Here is a 24864-nt window from a genome sequence, read left to right as displayed (position 1 = left end):
ATTTTTGCCCTTGTGCTTTAAGTCATTGCCCTGCTGAAAGGTGAATTCATCTCTATGTCTGAACCAGGTTTTTATTTTGGATTTTGCCTGTACTTAGCTCCATTCCATTCCTATTTTATCCTGAAAAACTCCCCAATCTGTAAAGATTACAAGCATACCCATAACATGATGCAGCCACCACGTGCTTGAAAATATGCAGAGTGGTACTAAGTAATGTGTTGTACTGGATGTGCCACAAATATAACACTTTGTATTCAGGACAAAAAGTGAAATGCTTTGCCATATTTTTTGCAATATTACTTTAGTGTCTTGTTGCAAACAGGATGCACGTTTTGAGATATGTTCTGTTCTGTACATGCTTCTTTATTTTCATTCAGTCATTTAGGTTAGTATTGTGGAGTAATTACAATGCTGTTGATTCATTCTCAGTTTCCTCTGTGATAACAGGCATTAAGCTCTTAAGCTGATCTAAATTGGAGTGATTGTGAAATCATTGAGCGGTTTCCTTCCTCTCCGGCAACTGAGCTAGGAAGGACACCTGTATTTTTGAAGTGACTAGGTGTATTGATACACCCTCCAAAGTATAATTAAATGAAAATTCCACCCCAAAACTAGTTTTTGCTATTTGTGTAATTTGTCATTGTTGATATGGTCCAAAAATGTTCTGCAAGTAACAATCAAGTTTTTAAGATATACAACTTTTAAAATATAGAAATACAGCTGGTATGACGCATTTTGCATAAACAATGGTTTAATGAAACAAATACCAAAATGTAGTTTTTGGGTGGTTTTCCTTTTAATAACTACACCATGCACAAAGGAATATTCAAATCAAATCAAATTTGATTTGTCACGTGTTACCTTACCGTGAAATGCTTACTTACAAGCCCTTAACCAACAATGCTTTAAGATTGTTTTTAAACAAGTGTAAAGTAAAATATTGAAAATAGAAAATAAAAGTAACAAATAATTAAACAGCAGAAGTAAAATAACAAGCGAGGCTATACACAGGGGGTACCCGTACAGAGTCAATGTACGGGGCACCAGTTAGTTGAGGTAATTGAGGTAATATGTACACGTAGATAGAGTAAAAGGGACAATGCATAGATTATAAATAGAGAGTAGCAGCGTAGAAGAGGGGTCTGGGTGGCCCTTTGATTAGCTGTTCAAGAGTATTATGGCTTGGTGGTAGAAGCTGTTAAGGAGCCTTTTGGACCTTGACTTGGTGCTCCGGTACCGTTTGCCGTGCGGTAGCAGAGAGAACAGTCTATGACTAGGGTGGCAGGAGACTTTGACAATTTCTACGGCCTTCCTCTGACACCGCCTGATATAGATGTCCTGGATGGCAGGAAACTTGGTCCCCGTGATGTACTGGGTTGTACACACTCTGTAGTGCCTTGCGGTCGGAGAACAAGCAGTTGCCATACCATTCTGTGATGCAACCAGTCTGGATGCTCTTGATGGTGCAGCTGTAGAACCTTTTGAGGAACTGAAAACCCATGACAAATCTTTATAGTCTCCTGAGGGGGAATAGGCTTTGTCGTGCCCTCTTCACAACTGTCTTAGTGGGTTTGGACCATGAAACTTTATTGTTGATGTGGACACCAAGGAACTTGAAGATCTCAACCTGTTCCACACCAGCCCTGTCGAAGAGAATGGGGACATGCTTGTTCCTCCTTTTCCTGTAGTCCACAATCATCACCTCTGTCTTGATCACATTGAGGGAGAGGTTGTTGTCCTGGCACCACACGGCCAGGTCTCTGACCTCCTCCCTATAGGCTGTCTCATCGTTGTCGGTGATCACTGTTGTGTCATCTGAAAACTTGGTGTTGGAGTTGTGCCTGGTCATGCAGTCATGGGTGAACAGGGAATACAGGAGGGGTCTGAGCACACACCCCTGAGGGTCCCCCGTGTTGAGGATCAGCGTGGTGGATGTGTTGTTCCCTATTCTTACCACCTGGGGGCGGCCTGTCAGGAAGTCCAGGATTCAGTTGTAGATGGAGGTGTTAAGTCCCAGGGTCCTTAGCTTAGTGATGAGCTTTGAGGGCACTATGGTGTTGAACACTGAGCTGTAGTCAATGAATAGCATTCTCACGTAGGTGTTCCTTTTGTCCAGGTGAGAAAGGGCAGTGTTGAGTACAATAGAGATTACATCATCTGGGGAGGTATTCAAATTGGAGTGGGTCTAGGGTTTCTGGGATAATGGTGTTGATGTGAGCCATGAGTGCTACGGGTCGGTCGTCATTTAGGCAGGTTACCTTAGTGTTCTTGGGCACAGTGACTATGGTGGTCTGCTTGAAACGTGTTGGTAATTTAGACTCAGTAAAAATTGTCAAAGACCCCCAACCATCCCAGTCACAGAATGTTCTCTCTACTTCCGCATGGCAAGCAGTACCTGAGCGCCAAGTCTAGGACCAAAAGGCTTCTCAACAGTTTTTACCCACAAGCCATAAGACTCCTGAACAGGTAATCAAATGGCTACCCGAACTATTTGCATTGCCCCCCCCAACCCAACCCATTTGCTACTCTCTGTTTATCATATATATAGTCACTTTAACTATACATTCATGTTCATACTATCTCAATTAGCCCGACTACCCGGTGCCCCCGCACATTGGCTACTCGGACTATCTGCATTGTGTCCCGCCACCCACCACCCGCCCGCCAACCCCTCTTTTACGCTACTGCTACTCTCTGTTTATCATATATGCATAGTCACTTTAACCATACCTACATGTACATACTACCGCAATTAGCCTGACTAACTGGTGCCTGTATATAGCCTCGCTACTGTTATTATTCACTGTCTTTTTACTGTTGGTTAGGGCCTGTTACTACTTATCTATTGTTCACCTAATACCTATTTTTTTACATAAAAATCGCACTGTTGGTTAGGGCATGTAAGTATTTCACTGTAAGGTCTACACCGGTTGTATTTGGCACACATGACGAATCAACTTTGATTTGATTTGAACTCCTGTACGGGAGACGACCCCGAGGACTGCTGGACGTGGCTAAAGTAGCCTGGGAACAGCAACTGTCGCCCCACCGAACCATGGTGGAACACGTGAGAGACCGGATGGTAACCTTGTGGCCCCTGGTACGGGAACACGTGCTGGAAGCACAGGAGGCCCAAGCACGGGTGTACAACAGAGGGGCAAAACGAAGAGACTTCCAGCCAAGAGACAAAGGGTTGGTGTTGGTCCACACCTCAGAATGTACGTTTTTGGACCAATGGAAGTCCTTGAAGGTGGGTGAAGTTAACTATAGGGCCAGACAGCCGGGACACAGGCATCTGACCCAGATTTACCATGTGAATTTGCTGAAGAAATGGAATGCACATGATGTACTCGACTCAGACGGCAGGGAGAGGTGAGGGGAGTGGTAATTGAAGGGAGACATCTTTCAGCCCGCTGGCTCCACCCCCGAGCCTTATATGGACTTTCTGCCCCAACGAGGCAAGTCTGTGGGTCATTAAGCCATGGAGTGCTTGGGGATGAAAGAGGAAGCGGGCTGCACAAACAGAGAAAGGACTGAGAAGGAAGCCTGTGTTATGGCGTGTGAGACAAGAGAGAATGATCTGTGTGATTACTCATTGTGACCTGGACTGTCTGATTACCCCCACTGTGTACCGAACCAATTTGGCTGAGGACCCGAGTTTTAGGATTACCCCTGGAGAACGGAACGGACAAAGAGAACGAATTGTGGGCTGTGAACTGGTTGCTGAATTCCACCCTTTCCCAAGGTCTGCTCCCTAATAAATTCCCCATTCGTATTATTGTTGTGCTTTATGTGCGTGTTTGGTTATTGAACTTGTTGACGCGGAAACCCCACCCCCTTAAGCCTGCTACAATACACAATAGCACAAATCAAATCAAATTTTAGTTGTCACATACACATGGTTAGCAGATGTTAATGCGAGTGTAGCGAAATGCTTGTGCTTGTAGTTTCGACAATGCAGTAATAACCAACGAGTAATCTAACCTAACAATTTCACAACAACTACCTTATACACACACAAGTGTTAGGAACGAAGAATATGTACATATTGATGGTACAGAACGGCATAGGCAAGATGCAGTAGATGGTATCTAGTACAGTTATACATATGAGATGAGTAATGTAGGGTATGTAAACATATAAAAGTGGCATTGTTTAAAGTGGCTAGTGATACATGTATTACATCAAGATGGCAAGGTGCAGTAGATGGTATAGAGTACAGTATATACATATGCAATGAGTAATGTAGGGTATGTAAACATATAAAAGTGGCCTTGTTTAAAGTGGCTAGTGATACATGTATTACATCAAGATGGCAAGGTGCAGTAGATGGTATAGAGTACAGTATATACATATGAGATGAGTAATGTAGGGTATGTAAACATTATATGAAGTGGCATTGTTTAACGTGGCTAGTGATACATTTGATCAATTTTTACATTATTAAAGTGGCTGGAGTTGAGTCAGTATGTTGGCAGCAGCCACTCAATGTTAGTGGTGGCTGTTTAACAGTCTGATGGCCTTGAGATAGAAGCTGTTTTTCAGTCTCTCGGTCCCTGCTTTGATGCACCTGTACTGACCTCGCCATCTGGATGATAACGGGGTGAACAGGCAGTGGATCGGGTGGTTGTTGTCCTTGATGATCGTTATGGCCTTCCTGTGACATCAGGTGGTGTTGGTGTCCTGGAGGGCAGGTAGTTTGCCCCCGGTGATTCGTTGTGCAGACCTCACTACCCTCTGGAGAGCCTTGCGGTTGTGGGCGGAGCAGTTGCCGTACCAGGCGGTGATACAGCCCGACAGGATGCTCTTGATTGTACATCTGTAAAGGTTTGTGAGTGCTTTTGGTGACAAGCCAAATTTCTTCAGCCTCCTGAGGTTGAAGAGGTGCTGCTGCGCCTTCTTCACCACGCTGTCTGTGTGGGTGGACCAATTCAGTTTGTCCGTGATGTGTACGCCGAGGAACTTAATTTACTACCCTCTCAACTACTGTCCCGTCGATGTGGATAGGGGGGTGCTCCCTCTGCTGTTTCCTCAAGTCCACGATCATTGTTCGTTTTGTTGACGTTGAGTGTGAGGTTATTTTCCTGACACCACACTCCGAGGGCCCTCACCTCCTCCCTGTAGGCCGTCTCGTCGTTGTTGGTAATCAAACCTACCACTGTAGTGTCGTCTGCACACTTGATGATTGAGTTGGAGGCGTGCATGGCCACGCAGTCGTGGCTGAACAGGGAGTACAGGAGAGGGCTCAGAATGCACCCTTGTGGGGCCCCAGTGTTGAGAATCAGCGGGTTGGGGATGTTGTTACCTACCCTCACCACCTGGGGGCGGCCCGTCCAGTACCCAGTCGAGCTTGATGACGTGTTTGGAGGGTACTATGGTGTTAAATGCTGAGCTGTAGTCGATGAACAGCATTCTTACATAGGTATGCCTCTTGTAAAGATGGGTTAGGGCAGTGTGCAGTGTGGTTGCGATTGGGTCGTCTGTGAACCTATTAGGGCGGTAAGCAAATTGGAGTGGGTCTAGGGTGGAAGGTAGGGTGGAGGTGAAATGGTCCTTGACTAGTCTCTCAAAGCACTTTGACGGAAGTGAGTGCTACGGGGCGGAAGTCGTTTAGCTTCGTTACCTTGGATTTCTTGGGAATTGGTTTTGGGATCGTGAAATGGCGGCCATCTCCTTCTGTACCATTGAAACAATGTTTGCTTTTTATTTTTACTCAGCTACCAATAGGTGCTCTTCTTTGCAAGGCATTGGAAGAACTCCCTGGTCCTTCTGGTTGAATCTGTGTTTGAACTTCAGTGCTTGACTTAAAGACCTTACAGTATGCGTGGGGTACAGAGATGAGGTAGTTGTTCAAAAATCATATTTGACACTACTATTGAACACAGAGTGAGTCCATGTAACTTATTATGTGATTTCTTAAGCAAATGTTTTCTCCTGAACTTATTTAGTCTTGCCCTAAAAGTGATTGAACGCTTATCGACTCAAGACTTTTCAGCTTTTCATTTTTTATTAATTTGTAGAAATGTCGAAAAACACAGTTCCACTTTGACACTATTGGGTATTGTGAGTAGGCCAGTGACAAAATCTAAATTTAGTCCATTTTAAATTCTGTTACACAACAAAATGTGAAAAATTAAAGGGATGTGAATACTTTCTGAAACAAGTATTGACAACATTCCTCCCACTTTATACTAAATGTTTAACGGCTCATTACATCATGTTTATTAAAAAAAACTTTCCTACCAATGTTAAAATGTGACAAAATGCACACTGTGGTAGATTACCTGTTTCAGCCATGGTACAGCAAGTGCTTTGTGGTTGTACAAGAGACAGGCACATGCACACATGTACGCACACACACACGCATGGCTGACATGGCTATACCTAGAGGTTCTGACAAAAACAAAGCCCTTTAAGCTTTGAAAAAAACATTTGAATTCTTAAATGATTAATGGCTAATCCACCAGAGACTGTTTGGAGTACAGCCAATGTAGACGTTGTCCTCTACCTTTCCCTCTGTTTATTTTACTCTCACAAGCAATTTCACTAATTCCTCTGACTCTCTCTCTCTCTCTCTCTCGTCTCTCCCCCCGCTGTGCGTCATCTTTCATTTTAACCCTCACCTTCGTTCTCCCTCACCTCGTTCCTTCTCCCTCTTTCAAAATGACCACTGTAATTATCTCCAAATTTTTTCCTAATTTCTCTCTGTCCTCAACCTTTATCTCTTCTTCACTCTCTCTCTTTGTCATCCCCCCCTCGTTCTGTTTTTCTCTCTTTCCCCCACTCTTCTTTTCTCTTCATCAGGCCGGACTAAATTACCGGAGGCAGAGGAGACTGGACCAATATTTCCTTATCCTCCTACTTATCCCTGAGATCGTATTGCTGGACAAAACCATTTGTTAGGATGGAGTACAACAATTCACAAAAAAAGTAAAGGGTTACTGGCTCAGTTCCCTCCAGACATAACCTTACATGTCTTACTCTTCATTTGTCAGCCAAAGAAAGTATGAAGCTCTAGAAATCTACCTCATTTCTATTTACAGATGCAGCTCATGGAGATCTCAAAGCCTGAACGAGGAGGCCAAATTGCACTCTATTCCCTTTGTCGTGCACTAATTCTGAACATGGGCCCTGGTCAAAAGTGTTGGGCTAAAGAGGGAATAGGGTCCCATTTGGGATACAGCCAAGGACTGCGATGGTCTTCTTCAGTAGAAAATATTTTGGAGTATGGTTAACTCTAGCTAGTGGGTATGCCGAGTTATACACGTGTGTTATGTTTCCAATTAAGTAGACATTTGAGCAGTCCGGGGGCTGACCAATCAAATCCTATTAAATTAAAGGGACTTAAAAGCAGTCTAGAAGACAAATATTTGAAGTACAGACACATAAACCAAAAATATCTGGTGTGTGTCATACAGGAAATGTCACTTTTAATCTGAAATCAAAACACTAAGGAGGTTGAGGTTTCAGAATGTTTCTTTTTGTGGAGTGTATGTAGACAGTCTCTTGTTGACAGAGTATCTAGGAATGGACCGAGACACACACATACTTTCAAAAGGATTATCTTATATAAAACGCACCTTGAAAGGCACACACACACATGCATACTGTACGCAGCGCCCCTGGTCGTCACAGCTCTCCACAGACTAGTGCCTTAGGGAATGTGTTAGAGTGTGCACATTCATTTATTTTAAAGTGCAGGCTTCAGAGGAACAAATGGGGATATTAGAGGCATCAAACGATTCTTTGATTTATTTGCCTCTGCATATCAATGTATGTAAAAAAGGGAAACAGAATGGCCCTGAAGAGGAATGCAATACAGGGCTTGGATGGAGCTCCGTGCTGTGTAAGAGCAAAAGACTGGCCTGAAAATGAACTTCATCATTATTCCTTTCATTTTAATTTGATTAATAATAAGACAAATCATGGAATTTCAACTTTTGTTATTAGAAATGTGATAGAGAGGAGGACAAAGTGAAGCGACATTATGAAAAGAACAATAAACACAAACTAAAATTGCGATTCTCTTCTCCGGACCCTAAACCTATTTGCAGTGTTTCTTGAATGTGCCAGACTGCCCAGCGCACAGTTTATTCATTGGGGAGTATTGACTATAAGCACACGACCAATTTACAGTGTTTACAACAATACGAGGGAGAACAGGATATGATGCTTCAGTAACTTCATGCTACTTCACAACAGGCCGTGAATGGGAGTCCCATAGGGCGGCACACAATTGGTCCAGCGTCGTCCGGGTTTGGCCGGTGTAGGCCGCCACTGTAAATAAGAATTTGTTCTTAACTGACTTGCCTAGTTAAACAAAATGTTTGCCTAAACTGACACACCCAAATCTAACTGCCTGTAGCAAGGATATGCATATTCTTCATACAATTTGAAAGGAAACATTTTGAAGTTTGTGTAAATGTGAAATGAATGTAGGGGAATATAACACATTAGATCTGGTAAAGATTGCCCAAATGTGCCTAATTGGTGTATTAATACATTTTCAAGTTCATAACTGTGCACTCTCCTCAAACAATAACATGGTATTCTTTCACTGTAACAGCTACTGTATATTGGACAGTGCAGTTAGATTAACAAGAATTTAAGCTTTCAGCCAATATCAGATATGTCTATGTCCTGGAAAATGTTCTTGTTACTTACAACCTCATGCTAATCGCATTAGCCTACGTTAGCGCAACCGTCCCGAGTTCTGGACACCGATCCTGTAGAGGTTTAAATAAAGGTTTTAAAAAATGTATTTAAAAAAAATTCAGTTCACAGCGATTCTGTGTGACTCAGTCAGTAGAGCATGGCACCAAGGGTTGAGGGTTCAATATATGCCAAATATATGCACGCTCGACTGGTTAAAAGCATCTGCTAAATGGGGTATATTATATTTTCAGTAAGTCCCCTTTTTGCCTCCAAGAGGATAAAACACTCTCAAATCCTAACAAACCTCTTTCACAAGAGTTTTATAGCGGTAGACATGAACTAGAATGAAAACAGGCACCTCAGTTGTTTCGGGTCTCTAAAACAGGATTTGGTTTTAAAAATGGTCAGAACAGAACATCTCCAGTTGGTTTACCCAAAGGCAGTTTCTAAGAACCAATGCCCTCCAACCTCACTATAGGAGGCAGTCTCTCTCTCTGTCTGTGGGTTGATGTCATCACGCATCAATAGAGGTGACATGACATGACCGCCAAAGATGGACACTGGCGAGATGTCTTCAGGGGAGGGACTGAGGTTCCAAGGTTCTGCTTGCGTCCTAATTGGCACCCTATTCCCTTTATAGTGCACTACTTTTGACTAGGGGTCTGGTCAAAAGTAGTGCACTATATAGGGAATACAGGGCCATTTGGGACACACGCTCTATCTATCTCTATTGAGAACATGCCAAGACTGTCAAGCTGTTGCCTAGCTCCATGAATGACAAGAGAAACTCTACGTACTAAATTATCAAACACACCCACACCACCAGCAGTGAAGTAGCCCTTATCTAAATGAAGAGAAACAAGCTTCTCTGTATGGGGTCCCAGGCTATATGTGGAGGTTCGGAATGAGGAATTGATACGCACACACACACACCAGCCTGGCCTCAGAGCCATATGAAACATACTTTACATATTTCTGAGCACCTGCAAGACTTATGATACCTACTAGTAGTCTAGCTACTTCAGACAGAAACAAAAGTAGGGAGGTTGGTCAAGGAGGATGGGTAAGTGTGATGCGCAACTGTCTAGCAATCCAAAGGTTGCGTGTTGGAATTGTGTCAGGAAAAACTGTAGTATTTTAGCTAACCCTTCCACTAACCCTTATTCTAAACTTAACCCAATTCAACTATCCTTCTATGTAAATTCACCTAACCTTTGTCGCTTTAGTTCCCCCAACCTTTAATGTAAACGATCCGAACCTTTGTAGTTAGTTCACCTAACCACCAACGTAAATTCTCCCCGGAATTCTCCTTTGTTGTTAAGACGCAACAAGCAACCTGGTTTTAGAGAAATGCGTATAATACTACATGACTTCCAAGACTCTTCCAAGACCTATGACATCATCCAATTGAGCAGACTTGCTGGTGTTTTTACAGTCTTTTATGTCCAACAATGCAAATTCTAATATATATATATATTTTTATATATACTTGGGGGGCCATAATAAAAAACCCAGCAGGGCAACAGTGGGGAACCCTGCTATATGTCCTCTAATTCATATGATATTGTATGACTGCTATTCCATTCATAATGTAATTTAACACAATGTAACATATATTACTAAATGGAGTGTCACAGAATAAAACAAATTGCCCTGAGACCAAGTTACGCACACACACACACTTGCTTTCTGTTCTCTGGGCTCAGTCGTAGTTCAAATCTCTGGCAACAGAACCTTGTCAAAATCGGACACACTTCTCGTTCTTATTTCCAACTCCAGCATCCAGACTCTAACCACCAAGCATAGCTGAGCAGCAGGGATCTGCAGAATAACAGATTACTCCACAAGAAGTTAAATGAGACTGTGGTGCAGTGCAGTGTTTAAAGCCACACTGGGCTGGGTAAATATGGGGGCATGGCCACAAGTGTGGTAAAACCAAGACCATTCAATCCCAGAGCAGTCCTACCAGAAAATGAGGTTCAAACCACACCAATGAGGCTGCAGCTGAGCTAAGTACCATGTACAGTATATCTAAAGCGGTTTACCTGAACAGGATATTATGTATATCAACATCCACAACATGCAGTGGCTACATAAGTATTCCCATCTAGAACTCATTAGAGACGTTCTGTTCTACACTGTGTTCTATTTTTGACATGTTCTATGGGATGTTATATTCTCGTTCATTCTATTCTGTATCGTCTACTACCCTAATACAATACTAGGAACAAGCGCCAAATGCATAATACATCATAGCTACTTGAATAATAAATTGTCATCGATGTACCCTCTTGGTTAAAGTTCTGATTTTGAAATGGTTAAAATAGATTTCTGGGTGCACTGGAATCCCCTAATAATTTCCTGTTTGTTGTGGTAATAGTAATCAATAGGGAACCAACTTCGTGTGTGTGTGTGTGTGTATATATGTAACTTTGCATTGGTAGAAAAGGTACCCAATTGTCATTCTTAAGTAAAAGTAAAGATACCTTAATAGAAAATGACTCAAGTAATAGTGAAGTAAAACCAAGTAAAACACTACTTGAGTAAAAGTCTACAAGTATTTCATTTTAAATATAATTAAGTATCAATTGTAAATGTAATTGCTAAAATATACGTAAGTATCAAAAGTAAAAGCAGAAAACATTTCAAAATCCTTATACTAAGCAAACCAGACGGCATGCACACTCCAACACTTAGACAAAAATTTACAACAAAGCATTTGTGTTTGGTGAGTTCGCCAGATCAGAGACAGTAGGGCTGACCAGGGATGTTCTCTTGATAAGTGTGTGAATTTGACCATTTTCCAAGCATTCAAAATGTAACGAATACTTTTGGGTGTCAGGGAAAATGTATGGAGTAAAAAGGACATTATTTACTTTAGGAATGTCGTGAAGTAAAAGTAAAATTTGTCACAAATAAAAATAGTAAAGTAACTACTTAAGAAGTACTTTATAGTATTTTTTACTTAAGTTTACTGTAAGTTTGCATGTGAGGCGTAACTTAGTACTTTGTAAAGCTCAAGGACATTTTCATTTTGAGTAGCAGTCACCTGCTGTTGAACTATGAAGAGGCTTCCACTGCAACAAGCCGTTTGAAGACACCACCAGGTCAAGCTGAAGCCTCCCATGACCCCTCACCCCAGAGTCCTGCCTCCCAGAGCAGGCACACACGGGTAAACAACACCACCACACATGTGCAGGTCTCATGGGCAGTCGAAAATGTCAACCGAGGCCCCAGCTTGGGTTTGTATTATTAATATATAAAAATATCATATCTGGGCTAACTATTCCCTTGTGTGTTGTCTGGCAGAAATCCAATAATTAAAGGTCAGAGATTCTCTGAATCACTAACTTCTAGCAGAATGAGATGAACATGTGAGTTCAGTTTACTCAGCAGAGAGACGCAGGGAGTCATCCCTTCCTTGTTTTTTTTATTTAGGCTTACAGCAAGTTCCAGCCTTGGTAAAAAAAAAAGAAGAAGAATTATGTCCTTTTTGATATACCACACTTCTGCCATTGTGCATTACCAGATAAAGTGATTCTGAATCAGTATAAACGAGAATTGACTGGTTCTTTCAGTCAATTTCTATTCATGTATATTACATTATACACCATTAACCCAGATCGCAGAAATGGGGTCTGTTGAGCCATTAATAAGTATTATTTCATCCCCCAACGTCAAATACGTTGATGAACAAACATCACGTGTTTACACTAGAGTCAAGTCAGCTATCTGTGTGACTGGTTAGTGCATCTGCTTGCTCAACTGCAGGCTATTTGACTTGACCTTTCAGGAGGATGTAACGCTGGAGTGTGTGTGGGGAATGGAAATTGCATCTGTGAGTTGTGTGTGTGAGTTGTGTGTATGTGTGTGTGAGTACAGGTTACCCATTAAGATAATGCCTTGCCTTAGATGGGTCACCGGGTCTCTCTATAATGACTCGATGACTAAAACTACCTCGTCGTCAAGGTTAGAGAGTACCTGGGTATTGAAGCAAAGTAGCATAAATCAATGGTCCCATGTTGTTCCAGAATGCCTTGAAGGTTGTCATAAATTACTCGCATCACCCCAATCATCAAGAAGTCTCTTTATGGAGTTGTAAGGATTAAGGGCATGAGTTCAATCTCCTCAGCCACTGGCCATCAGATTTGTCCTTGACGTAGTTGGTACGCAACATTCATTACACTTTTGGAAGGTGCTACAGTTTGAAGTCCTAAACTATGTAATTAGTACTTTGGTCAGGGTAGAATTAGTTTAAAAAGTCGTTAGTGAAGCGAAGTGAAATTAGACAGACACGTGGCTAAGATCCATTAAACCAAATAAAGACTGAACATAGTGCCATTGGCTACCTCAGGAAGCCCTTTGCAGCAGTGGGCTGAAGGCTCTGTTTCATATTTCTGAGCTCTGGGCTCTTGTAAAAAAGGTGGACCCCACTACAGGAAAAAAACATGCCACATCGCTGTTAAAACAAGCCTGTAATCGTCCCCTTTCAGTAATCGGAAAAGTGCCTTGGTTTACAATGAGGACATCTCTAAGTTGGGTAGAAGTGTTGTGGTACAGTATCTGCAGCTTTTTGCTTTACTTTTCCTTTTTGGTAGCAGAATGTCCCTTTCTTTTTGTATCCAAATCCGGCTTTAAACTTCTTCACAACAGTATCTCGGACCTGCCTGGTGTGTTCCTTGTTCTTCATGATGCTCTCTGCGCTTTTAACGGACCTCTGAGACTATCACAGTGCAGGTGCATTTATACGGAGACTTGATTACACACAGGTGGATTGTATTTATCATCATTAGTCATTTAGGTCAACATTGGATCATTCAGAGATCCTCACTGAACTTCTGGAGAGAGTTTGCTGCACTGAAAGTAAAGGGGCTGAATAATTTTGAATGCCCAATTTTTCAGTTTTTGATTTGTTAAAAAGGTTTGAAATATCCAATAAATGTTGTTCCACTTCATGATTGTGTCCCACTTGTTGTTGATTTTTCACAAAAAAATACAGTTTTATATCTTTATGTTTGAAGCCTGAAATGTGGCAAAAGGTCGCAAAGTTCAAGGGGGCCGAATACTTTCGCAAGGCACTGTATGTCAATGATTTGCAGCTTGATTCAATGCTGATGTTAAGTTCATGTTCGGTACCTTGGCAACAAAGGTCTTTAACAACATGTTTGAATGGGAACTCTGCAAAACGGACTCTAATGAAGTGGGCTCAAGCAAAGTTAATAACAAATAAGGCCAAGGTGAAACATTGACTGGCACTAGGCTAGACAGCTTTTCGTCTGATGCGTCGATGCCAGCCAGTGCCAGGTGAGCTGTGACAATCACTGACAGGCACCACTCCAGCCGTCACGCTAGAATGGGTGCTCTGAAAGTGGACGAGCAGCTGCTTTGGGATCCAAAGTTCCGCAACGTTTGTTCCAAGTGAGAACACTGGCTTATGTCTTACACTTTATTATATGAATAGTATCACAGTTTTGAGGGAGTTTGTGCTGCTGTACAGCCCAGGGCACTGTGCGGAGTGGATCTTTACTACATGTGATCTCAAGGGCCTAGTGGTACAGTAGGGTTGACAGCAAACCCCTTCCCACATCACCACAGTTCCTCTCATCTTACTGGCTTATCTCTTGGTTAATATCCATCTCCCCAGGGAGTCCTGTATCTTCACTATGCACATTCTTGAAAGCATCAGCATTTCCCGTTTCATGCTTTAAACCCCTTCCCCACTGTGAACGAACTTGGACAGCGTCATGGGTATTGTGCTGCAAACCAACCTGGTCTCAGAGCATTTCGTATTATTCTGTACATAAATCTGAGACACTCCATTTGGTATGATATGTTACGTTTTGTTACATAAGACAGATGTTTACCTTAGGCAAAAACAAAAGGAAGGTGGCTGATCGGGGTGGATGGGTAGGCATATAACGGGAATGTCTAGCTACTCAAAGGTTGCGAGTTCAGAAATTATCACAGATAACTTGAGCATTTTGGCTAATTAGAAGCTTTTTGCTACTTTGCAACTACTTAGCATGTTAGCGAACCCTTCCCCTAACCCTTCCCTTAACCCTAGTTTAACTCTTTAACTTAACCCTAACCCTATCTATCATGGGTCCTCAGATCCTCAAAAGGTTCTACAGCTGCACCATTGAGAGCATGGTTGCATCACTGCCTGGTATGGCAACTGCTTGGCCTAAGCAGCAGGATGAAGAGGCACTCCAGAGGGTAGTGCCAATGGCCCAGCATATCACTGGGGCAATGCTTCCTGCCATCCAGGACCTCTATACCAGGTGGTGTCAGAGGAGGCCCTAACAATTGTCAAAGACTCCAGCCTTGTCATAGAACGTTCTCTCTGCTACCGTATGGCAAGCAGTACCGGAACGCCAAGTCTAGGTCCAAGAGACTTCTAAACAGCTTCTACCCCCAAACCATAAGACTCCTGAATATCTAATCAATTGGCTACCCAGACTATTTGCATTGCCTCCCCACCCCACCTCACCCTCTTTACACCACTGCTACTTTCTGTTGTTGTCATCCCATGCATAGCCACTTCAATAACTCTACCTACATGTACATACTACCTCAACTAACCGGTGCCCCCTCACATTGACCCTGTACTGGTACCCTCCTGTATATAGTCTCATTATTGTTGTTTTACTGCTGCTCTTTAATCTCTTATTCTTGTCCATATTTTTTGAAACAGCATTGTTGGTTGGGGGCTCATAAGTAGGCATTTCACTGTTGTATTCGGAACATGTGACTAATACATTTGATTTGATTTGAACCCCTAGCCTAGCTAATGTTAGTGAGCTAGCTAACATTAGCCACCTAGCTAGAATTGTTAACATATCATGCAGTTAGCTTATTCATAACATATAATACGAATTGTAATTCATAACATATCATACGAAATATGCGATGGACATCCACAAATTAATACATACTATACGAAACTTAGAAAATCATAAGCATGTGACTAATAAAATTTGATTTGAAAAATAGAGTCTCGGATTTACATACAAAATAATACGAAATGCTCTGAGACCCGGTTGTATAAGCGCCTGCTCCTTTACCTGTTAACAAAATGAGGGGGGATAGATCAGGCAAAGATACTGGTTAGCTACGTGAATAATGCCTCTGTCGTTTTCACAACAGGGGGTTTTCCATTAGTGGATAACAGCAGTGCTGCTCTGCTTGTCCTTTTCCACTGACGCAGATTCCCCCTGGTGTGTTTCACAGTCCAAATGGCATATCACTGCGTTGGTAACACCCTGCCAGTTCAGTGCTGGGGTCCTGGGTATGTTCGCTGTCGGTGCGTTTCTCAGTTCACTGGGGAGCTGAGGAAAGCTGGCCAGGGGCCATCACTTCACACTGAGACCATGTGTCTCTGAGGTCTGTAGCCTCCTATCCTCTACATCCCCTGTCTCTTCCTCCTGCTGCTACGTCAGTATGGACGGGAATAGAATCCGCCAGGTCCTCCTAGTTCAGGGATCAGTGGAAAGTCAATGATCATCTAAAGTCGTTGTTTCCCTGATAATCTTTGCCTCTTTCGTAATCACTTAAGTGTTAAAATAATTGACGAATCATGAAGTTGTGTACAAAGTTTCCAAGTGGTGGCAATTACAAAACTTGTGCACGAGAAATATCCACATGGGTATAACGCGAAAGTAATTTAGGTCCGCCCAATTCAACACAATTCGATACGTCAGCTGAAGTTCCCACACAAACAACTAAGCCCTCGTCCCATACAAAAGCACCTTTACCTCTTTTACACTTATGCGTCTGTACGTTTCAGTGCTCGGCAGTATCTTACCAGATGTCATGTCAGCAAGTGTGAATGAAAGGAAGGGTGAAGCAGAAGTGTTCTTCCATGAATGCTTTGTCTACAACTCAAACTCGGCAATACCGTTCACAGTGCATTGGGTGCCTTAACTCAGTGTGGCTTGAACAAATAGGCACAGCAATGTGTTTACCCTCTTCTTACCGTTGTGTTCCCGGACTGAAAATAACCTCAAGTCATTCAATCTAAACTTGTCCGCACACTAAACCAGGCCTGGGGTCTTCACTGAGTTTGAATAGGAGGTTTAGGACTACCCAAACAAAGTGTTACCGAAGCTTATGTGCAGACACTAAACCTCTTAAAAGTGGTTTCCTTGGCCGAGCTACCCAAACAATCCGCATGCATTGAATGCACTGATACTGTACAGCAAAGCATTACACGATCAAAGAAGATCGTATACACTCAGGAGTGACAGTGCATTGTTTTTCAACTGTACAATGCATTCAGGCAGTGAAGCTATTTTGATTCATCTCCGTAATCTGATAATCCTTCAAATTGTATTATCGATTTTGTAATCAGTCCTGAAGAGCAGATTAGAGGGGATATAAAAGGAGGATATATAAAAGAATTTTATGCCAAAAGACATTGAAGGCCTATAATCTCTCAAAACGAGGCATGTGAATGAGAAAGTACTCCTTTCAGGGACTTTTCTTCTGCCGTTACAGTACGTACAATGTATGACTCACACAGCTACCATTCTCCTGTGAGAACCCGTGAAGTAGCCAGAGGGGCTTTAGAGCCAACCTTTTGTGTTGTTGTGTGTGTGTATGAAATATTAAAAAGGACAGCTTTATCACAGCCAGATCAAATGAAAAGATAAAACAGGCCGTGATTTCAGAGAGTTCAGCCCATGTGCGGAGAAGGAGTAATGAAGTCTCAGGGTGTGTGTGTGTGTGTGTGTATGTGTGTGTCCATCCCAGACATCTGTTCCTGCTAGCTGTTTCATTTCAGTTTAGGAAGTAAACATTAGACCAGCGCTGGCCGGCCTGTCTGCTACTTTACAACCTTAGCTTTTCCTGTCCTCTATTCTCTACATACATACAGTACGACCAATCCCAATAGCTTTATCACACACCACTCTCCATATTAGCTGAGATGGTCAGAGGTTAATAAACAGGGCACTGATGTCGAAGATGTAACTATGTTAACCAGATTGAGTGAGCCTAAACAATCTTTCTCTGTTGTCTCAACTCAAATGAGACTTCTTGATGATTGGAGCAATTGAAGCAGTGAGACAGTATCTTGCTGACATTAATCGGACCAGATTAATCCAGGATAATCTGTTCTAAACATTCTCTTACACTATATGTTTAATCTCAGAGTCCAGATAATCTGTGTTGGTGTGGCCTTTGAGAAAACACAGACATGCATGGTTTTTGGCTGACTGACATGTTGGGTTGTTAGTGACATGCTGTTTGTCACGTATCACTGCCTTCACCACGGCACAGCGCCTTCACCACCGCACAGCGCCTTCACTGGTCAACACCTTCCCAAACAGACATAATTTCAGCATCTAGTTTTGGTTTACATTTGGTTGAGTTGTCAACTAACATGAAATCAATGTGAAATAAAAAATCACCATGTCATTGTCATTGGATTGAGGTAAAACAATTTCCTTACGTTGATGACTTTTTTCAAATCCAATCACTTCCCCACGTTGATTCAAAGTCATCACATTTTTTGGGTTGAAATGACGTGGAAACAACGTTGACTCAACCAGTTTTTGCCCAGCGGGTGAGCCCTGGGAGTCCAGAACGAAACTCACAAAACAAGACTGCGCTTGTGTGAACATGTGTTTGAGTCTCAGAGTGGATTTGTCCGTGTGTGTGTGTGTGTGTGTGTGTGTGTGTGTGTTTGTTCGTGCGTGCCTGTGTGTGTGAATGTATTTGAATAATACACGCCACTCCAGCAGGACACACTTCACTAATATGCTGGACAAAACCGAACAAGGCTGCATTACACCTAGGTCAAACCAGCGCTGCATTACATTCACCACCTCATTCATCCAACCTTGTCATGAGTCAGAAAATCAATTTAGACATTGATGGGTCATGACAGAGCATGCACTGCAGGGTTGAGGGCCAGGCTGGTGGTACACATAATGACATATCTCCCCCCAACCCCCGGGGGGGGAGAAGTATCGAGCACAAGAACGTGGATCCTGTCTACTGAGCCATTAAATAACATGAATCTTGGCAGGATTATTATAGAGTATTATGAACTATGGAATAATGGTATTTTCTTCTCGGTTTCATACTGTATTGTTTCATGTTGTATTGGATTGAGTATGAAACACTTAGCCGTAACCAAGGCTATGGGGTTGTGTGGGTGTGACATCAGAACACAGGATGTGTTGAGTTACGTGAAGGAACGTGACAGGCGGGTGTCGTGTTAATATCTGTTTCTGTTATGTGATGTGTTTGATATGATGGAGGAATGACAGTAGGAGGAGGACAGTGTTACTCACCTCAGCCTCATAAAGAGGATGAAGGCCACCAGCAGGGCTGCCAGAGAGATACAATGTCCCATGTAGTTTATGATCACCGCTATGTGGTAGTGCAGCTTGCTCTTTTTCTGCAGAAAGGAGGGGGGAAAAAAGCCAGATAATACGCCAAAAAATACAGTAATATGCAAACAATAGTGTGGACACACAAATCTATACTTGGCAGTGTACATCATTGTCAAAATTAATATAAAAGATAGCTAATAACTTCATGAGAGAGAGAGTGCACTTTCGTATTGCCTACTGTTAGAAACAGTGCAGAATGTATCATCTATGAATCGTATTATGGCAATTGCTTGGCATCCAACTATAAGGCGCTGCAGAGGGTAGCGCGTATGTCCCGAGTACATCATGGGGCCGAGCTTCCTGCCATTCAGGACCTCTATGCCAGGCAGTGTCAGAGGAAGACCCTAAAAATGTTAGAAGAGTCCAGCCACCCAAGTCATAAACTGTTCTTTCTGCTACCGCACAGCAAGTGGTACCGGAGCGCCAAGTCTAGGACCAAAAGGCTCCTGAACAGCTTTTACCCCCAAGCCATAAGACTGCTAAACAATTAATCAAATGGCTACCCGGACTATTTGCATTGATCCCCTTCTTTTTGCACAGACTCTCTTGCACTGGCTCTATGCACCCTCACTGGACTCTACCCACACATACTGCACTGACATTCCAACACACACACACACACACACTACGCTGCTGCTACTCTGTTATCTATCCCGATTGCCTAGTCACTTTTACTCCTACCTACATGTAAATATAACCTAAAATACCTCAACTAGCTCATACCTCTGCACGTAACCCTAATTCGGTACCTGTATTCCTTGTATATAGCCTTGTTGTAATTATTCAAGTTAATATTTCCTTTTTGCTATTTAGCAAATGTTTCTTATTTTAAATATCTGCATTGGGAAAGGGTTCGTAAGCTTTTCACAGAAAAGTCTACACCTCTTGTACTCGGCGCATGTGACAAATACAATTATATTTGATTATGTGGTCTTTACATATGTCAATAGTTCATGCATTACAGCCTGCGCTCATGAGGTCATCATGTACAGCAGACTTTGCAAAGGATCTATAAAAGTCACATAAATCAATTTCATCTCTAAAACCAGTTTACATTTGCTAACATGCGTTTACCTATACTTAAGAGTTTAGAAAAAGTATCTTAACACAGCAACACACCTACATCACACAATTTGCCAAATAGTTCATTTTCTGCTCAGAACCACATTTTTTTCATTAAATACAAACTCTACATTTCAAAATGCAAAAAAGCGTTCTTTACATAAACTAACTCAATCAAAACACGACAAACCCGACTCATTATCTAATAATTCTGTCAAAACACTAGCACACGTTGAGGAACATACAGTTGAAGTCGGAAGTTTACATAGACTTAGGTTGGAGTCAATAACTAGTTTTTCAACCACTCCACAAATTACTTGTTAACAATCTATAGTTTTAGCAAGTTGGTTAGGACATCTACTTTGTGCATGATACAATACATTTTTCCAACAATTGTTTACAGACAGATTATTTCACTTATAATTCACTGTATCACAATTCCAGTGGGTCAGAAGTTTACATACACTAAATTGACTGTGCCTTTACACAGCTTGGAATATTCCAAAAAATGATGTCATGTCTTTAGAAGCTTCTGATAGGCTAATTGGCATAATTGTAGTCAATTGGAGGTGTACCTGTGGATGTATTTCAAGGCCTACCTTCAAACTCAGTGCCTCTTTGCTTGACATCATGGGAAAATCAAAAGAAATCAGCCAAGACCTCAGAAAAAGAATTGTGGACCTCCACAAGTCTGGTTCACCCTTGGGAGCAATTTCCGAACACCTGAAGGTACCACGGTAGTCTGTACAAACAATAGTACACAAGTATAAACACCATGGGAACACGCAGCCACCATACCGCCCAGGAAGAAGATGCGTTCTGTCTCCTAGAGATGAATGTACTTTAGTGAGAAAAGTGCAAATCAATCCCAGAACAACAGCAAAGGACCTTGAAGATGCTGGAGGAAACAGGTACAAAAGTATCTATATCCACAGTAAAACAAGTCCAATATCGACATTACCTGAAAGGTCGGTCAGCAAGTAAGTAGCCACTGCTCCAAAACCACCATAAAAAAGCCAGACCACGGTTTCCATGGACAAAGATCATACTTTTTGGAGAAATGTCCTCTGGTCTGATGAAACAAAAATAGAACTGTTTGGCCATAATGACCATGATGATATTTGGAGGAAAAAGGGGGAGGCTTGCAAGCTGAAGAACACCATCCCAACCATGAAGCACAGGGGTGGCAGCATCATGTTTTGGGGGTGCTTTGCTGCAGGAGGGACTGGTGCACTTCACAAAATAGATGGCATCATGAGGCAGGAAAATTATGTGGATATATTGAAGCAACATCTCAAGACACCAGTTAAAGCTTGGTCACAAATGGGTCTTCCAAATGGATAATGACCAGAAGCGTACTTCCAAAGTTGTGGCATAATGGCTTAAGGACAACAAAGTCAAGGTATTGGAGTGGCCATCACAAAGCCCTGACCTCAATCCTATAGACAATTTGTGGGCAGAACTGAAAAAGCATGTGCAAGCCAGGAGGCCTACTAACCAGTTACACCAGCTCTGTCAGGAGGAATGGGTTAAATTCACCCAACTTATTGTGGGAAGCTTGTGGAAGGCTACCCAAAACGTTTAACCCAAGTTAAACAATTTAAAGGAAATGCTACCAAACACTAATTGAGTGTATGTCAACTTCTTTTTTTTTTCTTTTTTGGGGGGAATTTTACCCCCTTTTTTCTCCCTAATTTCATGGTATCCAATTGTTAGTAGCTACTATCTTGTCTCATCACTACAACTCCCGTACGGGCTCAGGAGAGACGAAGGTTGAAAGTCATGCGTCCTCCGATACACAATCCAACCAAGCTGCACTGCTTCTTAACACAGCGCGCATCCAACCCGGAGGAAACACCATGCACCTGGCAACCTTGGTTAGCGCGCACTGCGCCCAGCCCGCCGACGTGTTTCTTCCCCGCAGATGTGTTTTTGCCAGGATAAACCCTGCCTCATCTACATAAATTATTTATTGTGGGGCTTGATTAGCCTCCAACTCTGTAACTCTCTGAAAAAAAGAACACAGTATGTGTAAATGCTTTTCAGTGTGTCCTACTGTATGTACTGTAACCCATGTTTGCATGTAGAGTAGCATAGTGTAAACCTCACTATAGAAAAAGACATTGGATAGACACCATACCCGGGCGTGCCGGAGTTCCTTGACCTCCCAAAAGGAACTGTGTACAACTCTGAGTTTGGTCAGAGTCAGAGCAATGGTAGTCAGGCTGATGCTTTCCACATTGTGAATTACCAGGTTGTCCTCTACAATTCTGGTATGAATTTCTCTCAATTTTATTACATTGTCAGCAATGAACAATCCTACAATGGCATGCTCTTGGTCTTCACTGAGGAGCATTCCTCCCTCCCCAGAGGGAGGAAGACGTCCTTTGGAGGAACAAAAATACAACATATATCTTTGCATTGAGACTGGTGGCCTACAGTTACAGTGAGACATAGCAACAGTAATGATAGAAGAAGCCCTTGTGAAATGCATTACTTACCTGTTGGTTTGTTGAAAATTCCGGCTAATGGAAGCCACGGTTAACTGTCTGAGACTAGGCTGGACTCTTTCGCTGGACTCTTTCACCAGCCTCAGTGATAAAACATGGTCTATGATGGTGGCTCTTATTTCATCAGTGACAACAGATCTTACTCTCCTTTGAACACCACCACACATTCTTACTCCTCACCCCCTACCTCTCCTTCTTCATTGTCCTGGTCCAGCTACTCCTCTCCCTGGTCAAGCTACTCCTCTCCCTGGTCCAGCTACTCCTCTCCCTGGTCCAGCTACTCCTCTGCCTGGTCCAGCTACTCCTCTGCCTGGTCCAGCTACTCCTCTGCCTGGTCCAGCTACTCCTCTGCCTGGTCCAGCTACTCCTCTGCCTGGTCCAGCTAATCCTCTGCCTGGTCCAGCTAATCCTCTGCCTGGTCCAGCTAATCCTCTGCCTGGTTCAACTATTCCTCTGCCTTGTCCAGACAGTTTTTTCTCTCTCTGCTCCTCTGTGTTCTTCTGTCTCCACATTGGTCAAAATCAATCCAAAGAGTCCACTTTTTACTGTGTATGTCCATGTAATTGAAAGAACTTCAACACCTGGCTAAGTCTCCGATTGAGATTAGAGTCAGCTGTGGTTGGTCTATTTTACACAACTTAAAGTAAATCAGCTATTTCTCAATGTTTCAATGATCTGTTCATTCAAAAAATCTTATCAGCTATTTCAATATAGCTTTTGAGCTGCTGTTATTTTAGAAGTAGAGGCTTTAAACATTAGGTCTTCATTTCTGGCACACTGTGTGCAATCATTTGTGAATAGGGCAAGAAAGATCCATATTTTTGGTATTGGGTAAGCTTGTATGTAAAGAAAATGTAAGCATTTTAGAAACGTGTTAATTGACTACATATTCTGTGAAAACAACATGAATTGTGTTAATGGTATGGTCCACAACAGATGGATGTTGTGCTAATTTTGTTTAGAGTTTTGAAAATGTGACTACAGATTGGACAAAAGGATATTGGCGATTGTAATATGTAATATGTCTGTTTGTATTATGTACTGTTAGAACAGTCTGGTATTGAATAGATATAGTCAAAGTGCAGAGGTTTGAGTTGACACTGGATTATATGACTTGCCATCATTATCTGTGAAAAAGTCCCCTGTATAACTCAACCAGATGGCATTTTATAAGGGACAAGACGATCACTGTTGTCATTAATATCAACGTGCAATGAGTGATATCAAATGTCACATACTGGTCATTTAGTCAATTTCATTGACATCAAACAGGGAAATGATATGTCATTCGTACTTTAAATCACATCTTTACTTTACACCATTTCAACATTCACATTCTCATACAGTTAACACCTCTGGGGCAACTGTCTCCTTCTCTACAAACAACAGCCTCCCTGTCTTCTTTCTGGACATGTTGTTCTGTACCTGTTGTCATTACCTCATCACAGAGCACACCTTCTAGTTCTCTCCTTTAACATGTTTCTCTGTCTCTCTGTGTGTGTGTGTGTGTGATTTAGCTCGGCCCCACAGTGTTGTTTCCCTCCGTATTCTATCCACCACACTATTGTAATTTTGGCAAACTGGATAGCGGGGAGGTGGGGGGTGGCGGTGGGGACTAAGATCTACTAAGAGACAAAGAAATAAAAACAAACTCCCCCCAGAGACAAATGTGAATCTTTATCCATCCAGATCATCCTGATGGGATTATCTCCTCGGTAATCCCACAATCTAATCTGTCACTTTGATGGATTACCAACAGGCAGCCACTGGCAGATTACAAACGTACGCCTTGATGAGTCATGAGAAAAAAATTCTAACTGGAAGCATCCCATTCCCCTACCATCTCACTCACTCACCCCCCCCCCCCACACACACACACATATGCATATGCAAATACACACTTATCCTAGCAGCTGTTTCACGCAGGGCTATCTTGATCTTGCAGGTAGGGGAGTCTGTTTTACCTCAGGCTACAACACTGCCAAGAGTCTCCTAGAGATTCTTAATCTACACTCTATCCTGTCTGCTATCTCTGTCTGTGTCTCTGTGTCTCTTTCTGTGCTGTGCAATAACTGGGGGGGCCCAGCTTTGTCATTCCCATACGAACCAACGACTCCCTTGTATTCTGCATAAAACAGGAACTCTGGGATCTAAGGCAGACAAAATTATTAAACTTTTATAGCGCTATTCATTACATAAAGAATCTCAAAGCGCTTTATAGCAACACAAAAAAGAAA

The 24864-nt window shown here is 42.3% G+C and overlaps 1 protein-coding gene across 1 annotated transcript in view; it reads right to left on the bottom strand.

Moving 5' to 3' along the window:
* Nucleotides 1-24864, bottom strand: part of LOC139422143 (corticotropin releasing hormone receptor 1) — a 157267-nt gene that overhangs the window by 36675 nt on the left and 95728 nt on the right. Inside the window, exon 6 of the mRNA XM_071173295.1 lies at nt 18954-19060. Coding sequence (XP_071029396.1) covers nt 18954-19060 — 107 coding nt within the window. The remainder of the gene's footprint in view (nt 1-18953; nt 19061-24864) is intronic.

Source organism: Oncorhynchus clarkii, chromosome 12 (genome assembly GCF_045791955.1).
Source record: "Oncorhynchus clarkii lewisi isolate Uvic-CL-2024 chromosome 12, UVic_Ocla_1.0, whole genome shotgun sequence".
Taxonomy (NCBI): Eukaryota; Metazoa; Chordata; class Actinopteri; order Salmoniformes; family Salmonidae; genus Oncorhynchus; species Oncorhynchus clarkii.
This window is presented reverse-complemented; position numbering and strand designations above follow the sequence as displayed.